The sequence below is a fragment of the Sinocyclocheilus rhinocerous genome, unplaced genomic scaffold, assembly GCF_001515625.1.
Source record: "Sinocyclocheilus rhinocerous isolate Xijiao unplaced genomic scaffold, SAMN03320098_v1.1 scaffold6186, whole genome shotgun sequence".
In the NCBI taxonomy this organism is placed as follows: domain Eukaryota; kingdom Metazoa; phylum Chordata; class Actinopteri; order Cypriniformes; family Cyprinidae; genus Sinocyclocheilus; species Sinocyclocheilus rhinocerous.
The window spans coordinates 136,992-145,892 of NW_015630016.1; the positions used below are offsets into that span (position 1 = coordinate 136,992).

Sequence of the window (8,901 nt, forward strand, 5' to 3'; positions counted from 1 at the left end):
GAACTGACCTGCTATAACCAAACATATCAGAGCCCTCCTCGAGCGAGGACAAATCATTTTCGCTTTTTTTATCACGTGCAAGAAAAAGATATTGATTCCAAAAAGGTTCTGTAAAGAAGAACCACACGGAGCAGGTGCCACCACAGTGATGCCCTCAGCTGCCATAATCCTTCGGTGGTAACTTTAATTAAAAGAGAATCTTTAATTAGTCTAGTCAGCAGCGACTGACATTTTGGATGCAATTTGTCATTTGCAGTGAAATGGCACCGTCATGACACAAAGACCACAGGCCGAGATTCACAGATCACTGCACTGTAAGGGTTTCGAATCAATTGCTGTAAACACCAGGGTGTGAAGAGGCTAATATCACAGTGGTTATAGAAAAGAATCACCCCTTTTAAAATAATCACTTCTTTTTTTTTGCTTTTTGCTTTTTGCTTTGCAGCCTGAAATGAAGACAGACACAGTTTTTGTTTTATGCAGCTGTATTTACTCAGTGCAACTTATAACATCCATATGATATAAATAAAACCACTTTGTGGTCAGTTTTGCTGTGTGCTTTGGGTCATTGTCATGTTGGAAGGTAAACCTTCTTCCCACTGACAACTTTCTGGCAGAGGGCAGCAGATTTTCCTCAAGAATTTGATGTTTTTTTGCCCCATCCATTTTTCCTTCCATCCTGACCTGTGCTCCATAACAGGATATTACCACCTCCATGCTTTACTGTAGGAATGCTGTTATTTGGATGGTGAGCTGTATTGGATTTCCGCCAGACATATCGTTTGGTGTTGAGGCCAAATAATTCAATTTTAGTCTCATCTGCCTCAGAATCTTCAAGGTGCGTTTTGGCAAAGCTCAGTTGTGACTGCATGTGGCCTTTCTTGAGGAGTGGCTTTTTTCTTGCAACCCTCTCATACAAGCCACATTTGTGGAGAATTTGTGATATTGCTGTTACATGCACACAATTACCACTCTTTGTCATAAATTCCTGCACCTGCTTCAGAATTGCTGTAGGCCTCTTGGGAGCCTCTCTGACCAGTTTCCTCCTGCTCTTTCATCCAGTTTGGAGCGACGTCCTGATCCAGAGAGGGTCTGTGTTGTACCAAATACCTTCCACTTCTTAATAATAGACTTCACTGTGCTTGCTGCAGTTGCACTACCAAGGACTGAAATGTTGGTGTTATAGCTTTCACTTAGATGTTATAAGTTGCATATTGTTGTTATAAGATGTTATAAGTAGCTGTATTTATAAGAGTAAATAAAACATGGTGGATAAAACAAAAACTGTGTCCGTCTTCAATTCAGTCTGCAAAGCAACATTTTAAAGGGGGGTGATTCTTTTCTATACACACTGTATGTGAGGTGACATTAAGTCTTTTGATTGTGTGAATGACATGAAACAGCTCATTGAACTTTTGGTGATTTTTTCCCCACCTGAATAATAGATAGAGACTACAAACTAACATTTTCCTCAGATGTGTAGTGTGAATTATTATTTAGTGTATATTACTAGCTGTGTGAAATTCCATTCATTTTTAAGGTCCATTTACAGGATCCACCATCTTTAGTAAAATTTTAAAAAAAAATGTTTTAAAGAATTGTCAGCTGTTTTTGTGCACATTATTACTATTAATTCAAAACTCGCCTGCTCCAAAAAGGGTACAAAGTAATTCATATGACCGTACTGGTTTATGCTAAGTCTTCTGAAGCAGCACGATCATTTTATGATGAACAGATTTAAATTTTCAGAAATGTACACAGACTACATCAAATATGGCAACACAAACCTCAACTAACATCAAATTTGTTTTCTCATTTCATATGATCAAGCACGGTGACATTTGAAGTTTATATAGCCATATTTCATATAGTTTATCTATCTGTACGTTGGTCAGTGTTTTATTTTGTATTGAGAGTGAATTACATTTTAATTTACATTTTGATCTGATATACCAGTCAAGCCTTTTGGAAATTAATTTTAACTTAAATTTTTTAACTTTTTTGGAGCTTGAAAGCTTTGATTTTTATTGACTTGCATTGTATAGACAAAAACATCAAACATTTTCAAAATATCATTTTTCAATGTTTGCAATGACATGAAGGTGAATAAATGACAGATGTTGTGTGTGTGTGTGTGTGTGTGTGTGTGTGTGTATTATCCCTTTAAAAATAAGGGAAACTAACCACAATCATTTTAGGTAAAAGTTTCACATTACAAATGAAAGTCGTTCTTTTATGTGTATTTGTTGGAAAGGGATTGCTTCATTCCTGAAAACTGTTAGGTGACAGGGACAGCGAGAAAGAGGTCGACCGATTCTAATTTAACCTTTAATACTCCCCCTCTCTCTCTCACTGTCTGTTTATCTGCCTCTGCTGACACTGTTGTTAGACAGTGATGGTCAATGCCCCTTTGACCTTCACTTCTTGCCTGCCTTCAATCTATTGAAAAAAAGCAAGATAACACACAGGTATGATTGTATGCGTGTGTGTGGATGCATGTGTAATTTCAACCTTGACAGTGGTGTCTGCCTCAGTTCTGTGCAGGCAGGGTTGATCTCCCAGGAGCCTCCAGGGCAGCTACAGGGTGGGAGTGATGCGGGAGAGAGCGAAACCTTTAAGATGACTGACAACTGTCATCCCGTACTGGATCAACCCCTTTCCCTCCCCATCTCTCGTCGCTACCGAATTTCAACAGAAAACGAAGTCCACCTGTTTATGACTTCAAATGACCAGACATTTTAGTGTGATAGGAGAAATTAAATGCGTTAGACGCATTGTTTTTTGCAAACATGCCATTTACCCAGAGGGATTACAGATAATGCAGAAGAACAAACACTGACAAAGAGTGTTGTTTCTGATTACCATATTGCACTGACTACCCTTCTGTGCCATTTAAAAAAAATAAAAAAATAAATAAAAAAACTCTCACACAGACAACAGTCAAAACTAGTGTCAGCGATTTTGACAGACTCATTATGCTGGCACATTTGATCTCTTTTATTCTGTGCATGTCCGCTATTGCACTTTCTTAGGACGCATCATCTTTAATGTCCTTCTTGCTAAAATTTGAACTCTAATTCAACTTTCCTCCTCCTCTGCTTGTTGTTGTCGTCATCACGGAATGCTCCAAAACAAGCAGATCCAAAAGCATCATTTATTGTAAAAAATCCCAAAACAAAGAATAATCCAAATCAGAGCATCAGAAAATGCATAACAGAAGATAATAAACCAGCAACCAAAGACACAGAGAACCGGGCTTATGGTGCGTTCAAGTCATGTCGGATAGATCGTATTTACGAGTTGAACGCACATGAACGCCACCACAAAGTCGTTATTACGAGTGGGAAACTCGAAATTTTCTTTTAGCCCCGAGTTTCCGAGTTGGGGGCGTGTCAATGAGAAACATGCGTAAAACAAATGCTATCATTTTTGCACCTATAGGTGAAAAACACACCTGATGCGAATTCTTTGCTCTTCATTTTCTGTAAGTAGAGTTAACAGGCCCTGTTGTATTTTCTTGTAATTTATTAAAAGAAGGTACACCGTCATCTTGTGCCGACTAAACTGACTTGAACGCACCTGACATCGTAATTACGACTTGTCAGCTCGTAAGTACGAACGTCCCAGGAGGACTTGAATGCAGCATTATATGAGGATAAGTTAACAAGGAAATGAGACACAGCTGAATGAATTGAGACTTGATTGTAAAAGCAAAGGGTGATGGGAACTGAAGTCCAGAGAAACAAACACAGTAAAGAAATGTGGCCTTACATGGGCACACCAACCAGACATTGTGACAGTTGTACACTGGCAAAATCCTTTTGAACGTCACTGTAAACATGTTTTTATCCTTCAACAACCTTTTAACCAACCATTCAGATTTTAGGGTTTGGGTTAACACTGGTTTTCAGGTGTTTAAAACATTTTAGCAGTAATTTCTTAATGATTTTAGGGGTTTGTTAGGGGATAGAGTTTTACTTAGGATTGTTTAGTAGAAAATGTGTTCCAATATAATATGTTGATCCAACATTTCATACTAAGTTACTGGTTTTAGTTTACTTCACAATTTTTTTACACAGATGTGTGGAGTTCATGCAGTTTAAGCGCTGCTGTCATTTAATGCAAAAGGGGGACAGCTCAAATACTGAGACATTCTGATATTCATTTTTTTTTTCATGTCAGTCTTTTTTTAATTCAAAATGACTCAAACTAGTCATATAGTTTAAAGAATAAAAAAAATGCATGATAGAAGTGCACTCAAACTTTTGCATGGCACTGTACAGTATGTGATTGTGTCTATACGCAAATGGATTATGAGCTCTGTAAGTCCTACTCTTCTGAGTCAGTCTTGACTAAATCAAGATATCATACTCCATTAAATGATATTATCCTTAAGATCACAATGCTGAGCTGTTCCATCGTGATGTTTGTTCAGGTCTCATATCAGTCTCTGCTGAGAGAGTTTAATCTTTCACTCTTATCATGGATTTACTCTGAGGAAGAGCCCTAAAATCACACAGTAGGCCTACTTTATTCAAATGCACGAACTCACACACATACATCATACATTAGAACACAACAGGAGATTTTCCTGTTGTTCAGAAGTTAAAAAGCTTAATATCATGCAACCCACTAACAAAGTTTTGAAACAAATTTGTTGTTAATTATTATTCTGTTTCTGCTTTTTTTTTTCAGGTAATCCAGCGGAGGGAGGATGGGTCTGTGAACTTCTTCAGGGAGTGGGACTCCTACAGGGAAGGATTTGGCAAAATCACTGGAGAGTACTGGCTTGGTAAGTTGTGTATTTGTGTTTGTGACAGAGAGAAAGCATGTGAGCATAAAATGTGATTTTTTAAATTATCAGTGTAAAAAGCTGCCAACACCTCTTAACCACAGACACCTAGACAATTATACCCATTCCTAGGTGTTTCCACACATCTGTGCAGTCACATGTCAGTCCAGCTATCTGTCATTATAATTCAAATTGCAATGATTTATTCTGTTTGCTACCTCATTTCAAATTCAAGAAGTAATTTCTGAATGTTGCAACCTATAGACCTTTTAGACCTGCAGAGAGTCATACAGTCAACAGTACACGTCACAGATCTGTCAGGGTTCATTGTGCTATAATGGAAGCCTGATTGTGTATCATCCCTTAAACATATTTATTTGTTGGTCTAACCTAGAAACTGAAAAGCACTGAATTAGAGCGCTAAACATCTATCTCCACATGATCTGTGGATGAGCAGCAGCAACTCTTTCCCTCTGCTTTTCTTCCACTCCATGTAGCAAGCGGGAATCAAATCAACAAGTAAGCCCAAATTGCCGTGTTAACGTTTTTGCGAGCCAAAATGGCTTTTGACAGCCAAAGCGCTATAATCATGCTCTTAACCTGCAGAGAGGTTTAAACTAGAATCATTATTGTGTTTGTTGGTCTGCGTGAGTGTTTTTGTTCCTCTGTTCGCTTGATGAGATGAGCAGTGGCGACTGGCTTGTTCTCTGCTAAGATACAGAGACAGAGAGGATGTACAGGGAATTTAAAGGACATAACTCAAACACACACTCACACACACAATGTGTGAGGTCATAAATTGGCGCAACGGATGCAGGAAGACAGATGGATGTGGCATCAGTCAGGCCCATGGGAACGTGGAAGAAGATACAGTTGTTTCTAATGCTGCCACCCCACGTCTGCTGGTGTGGCCAAGTGAGGCACTTGCGCTCCAGGGCATACTTATACATGGAAATAGATTCTCATTGTCTTTCCAATGTTAAGTAGATTATCATCAAAGAGACATACAGTTTGGTTTAGTCAAGTGTGAACTTACATACCCTGTTTCTCTGCACAAACTCTTCGTTAGCTGCGTTGCAGAAGGTTGTCAGTCATTGCAGTTTCTATAGTGTCCTGTTCTGCTTATGCCCCACAGGCTGAGAGAGGGACAAGAGTAGCAGGCAATATTATAGTGTCCATAGTGGCCGTGTATAGCTTCTCACACTCATGGACATTGTTTACCCTTGAGATAAAACTTACATCATATTCCTTTTAACCAATCAAATTCCCTCATGACTGATTTTTCTTCCTTATCCTTGACCCTCCGTGTCATCAAACACTTCCACTGAAGGCTCATCAGAGTTATGGTGATGGCAGAGGCTGCTCTTTTTGGATGAAATGGGGCTAATTTTATGATATACAGTTATTGAATTTTGAAAAATAGAGCTTCCCCTCCCATTTCAGTCTAGGGCTGCAATCTTTGCCAAATTACAAAACTGCTTGAGCTCAAAAGTACAGGTCTACCAAGCTGACTTATATTGATTTAGCGATTATTTTTTATTTTTGGCAGCATGCACTCCTTTAGGATTGGAGTTAAATGTATATTGCTTGTAGCATAGCAATACCTCAATTGCACTGATTTTATGCACTGTCTGAAAAGAAGCAGGAGTCATAGACCTCCTTTCATGAACCTGCGTTATGTTATCATACAATCATTAATTAGATTTACTTCAAAAGTCACAAACTTTTTTTTAAACCTTTGACTTAACGATTTTCAAGCAATAAGGACAAAGCCAGGCAGCATCATACTCAACAAAGGACAGGCGGCAAGGATTGTGAAGTCATTCAGTTCTCTTTCATTTGTGTAGTTCATCAGTTATGGTCAATAGAAATGTGGGAGAGAAAGATGAAATGAAAGAGGTCATACGTCAGATCAAAGAAAAATATAAAAATAGTTTTTCTTTATTTTTCTATTTTATGGACCCAGTGAGTCAGAGAAAGAGCATAGAAAAAAAGAAAGAAAGTGCACATTAGATCAAGTACTGACTGACACAATGTACACGTGCTTAAAGTTTCACACAGACATTCCATCTATGACTAACAGCTCGAACATAGGTTCATATAATACAGTATAATGGCCAGTAGGAAGGTCATGTGTTGAAAAATCCCATTGATGTGGGACTTCAAGGCAAGATCTTCTTACAGTCAAAGATGTACATTCTATAAATCAAGAAAGATTCTCCTCTCTCTCTCCCACCTAACATTCAAGTTTTAAATATAATTTTATATTGCAATAATTTCACATTCAATAATCAAATTAAAGCAGAAACAACATAAAGACAGTATATTTTAAATATTTGTTTAATGGCATCTTTTTTATGACTGAAGGCAAGTATAACTCATACCAATACTGCTGTCTACTACTGTTGTCTCTATAAAATAGTTTTCTTTTCACTAATATTCAGCCATTTACTATTGCCATTCAACATTACAGTATAATTGAGAGCTATCAATTTTAACATTTATTAGACTTTAAAAAAGAACAACTTCTTCACATAAACTATAATTATAATAAATGTCATATGTAGCTACCTGTGCCTCCGACAGGTAGGAAATACACAGAAATTGAATAAAGTTATCAAACACTAAATTCTAAACGAAATTCTAAACGAAACGCGTTAAACTGAAAAAATTAATCTCATGCGTTAACGCATATATATATATATATATATATATATATATATATATATAGCCAAATAAAATTACAAATTAAAAAAAAAATGTAAAGATAATTTTGCAAAAATGATTAAAGATTTATTCCGCATGTGGAACAGTCCTTAAGACACTTATGGTTTGAAATTAATTGGAAGGCAATTAATGTCACAGTTTAAATCATTTTGGACATTAAAGAGACCTTTCTACTGATGTTGAAAAACACCAGAATAAAGATGCCCAGATGCCCAGCCCAGCTGATCGTCCTCACAGTGTCAAACCATGTGTACCTCCAGACGTGTCCGGGAAATTGCAAGTGCCTTGGTGGAAGAGGGAAGTAACATCTCACAGCAAGAACAGTCAAATCTGGTTCAGTCCATGAGGATGAGATGTATTGTAGTAAGTTGTCATTTTTGGGTGAACTATTTCTTTAAAGCAGGGCAGGAGTCTGAATGTCAGATGGTTTATAAAAGCTCTTTAGACTGGGCCAGTGATGGCAAACTGTGGTAATCTCTACTAAACTATTACAGCTCCAGCAGCTTTGTGTTGCAGTGTGTAGGTGGTTCACAGAGTGTGTGAGTTGGTTTTTTTGTCTACAGTGTGGCATCTATAGCCAGTGGCCCCCACTGGGAATACAGCTTAGAGGGATAGTTTACCCAACACTACAGTTCAGCAGAAATGGGGAATCTAATATTTTCTAAACTACACAAAATTATAGCAGTCTGAATCAGGGAATTTCAAAGGTTTTGATGCCATTAATTCACAGAATAATTGCAAAGTGTAACCATCATGAAGTGAAACTTTATCATTTGTATGTGTTTTGTCTTGCCAATTTACACATTCAAATAATTTCAAACCATTCCAGTGCAGAAGAGGCACAAGAGAACTCAATTCAGTATTTGTGTGCTTTTTCCTGTGCATAAAGCTGCACACACCCGAAGCGTGCACACACACGGAGGCTTTCCTCTTTCACATCTCCTTGCGTTTGAACATACACACACACATAAAATTATATCAAAATACCCGTCTCAACAATCATTCTCGTAAACATAGTAGGTTATGTCTTAGGTGAACAAAAACAGCTGAGAAAAAAATCTGATGTGTATTATTTTATTAGATCCGTGCATCAGGTCTTAAAGGGACAGCAGTCTATAAATACCTGCTGCTGACTGTGTCATTAAAGGGGTCATATGATGTTGCTAAAAAGAACATTATTTTGTGTATTTGGTGTAATGAAATGTGTTTATGCGATTTAAGGTTCAAAAAAACCATAATTTTCCACATCTTGTACATTATTGTTTCTCCTCTATGCCTCGCCTTTCTGAAACGCGTCGATTTTTACAAAACTCATCGGTCTGAAAAACGAGGTGTGCTCTGATTGGCCAGCTATCCAATGCGTTGTGATTGGCCGAATACCT

The 8,901-nt window shown here is 37.6% G+C and overlaps 1 protein-coding gene and 1 long non-coding RNA gene across 3 annotated transcripts in view; both read left to right on the forward strand.

The window, feature by feature from the left end:
* fibcd1b (fibrinogen C domain containing 1b) overlaps nt 1-8,901 on the forward strand; it is an 85,935-nt gene that overhangs the window by 57,276 nt on the left and 19,758 nt on the right. For both annotated transcript variants that reach the window (XM_016551560.1, XM_016551561.1), the window contains one exon: nt 4,696-4,792. In XM_016551560.1, the coding sequence (XP_016407046.1) occupies nt 4,696-4,792 (97 nt within the window). The remainder of the gene's footprint in view (nt 1-4,695; nt 4,793-8,901) is intronic.
* The window catches only part of LOC107739454 (uncharacterized), a 13,809-nt gene continuing 9,695 nt past the window's right edge, over nt 4,788-8,901 (forward strand). The window contains exons 1-2 of the long non-coding RNA XR_001640000.1: nt 4,788-4,799; nt 7,884-7,886. This is a non-coding gene — a long non-coding RNA (uncharacterized LOC107739454). The remainder of the gene's footprint in view (nt 4,800-7,883; nt 7,887-8,901) is intronic.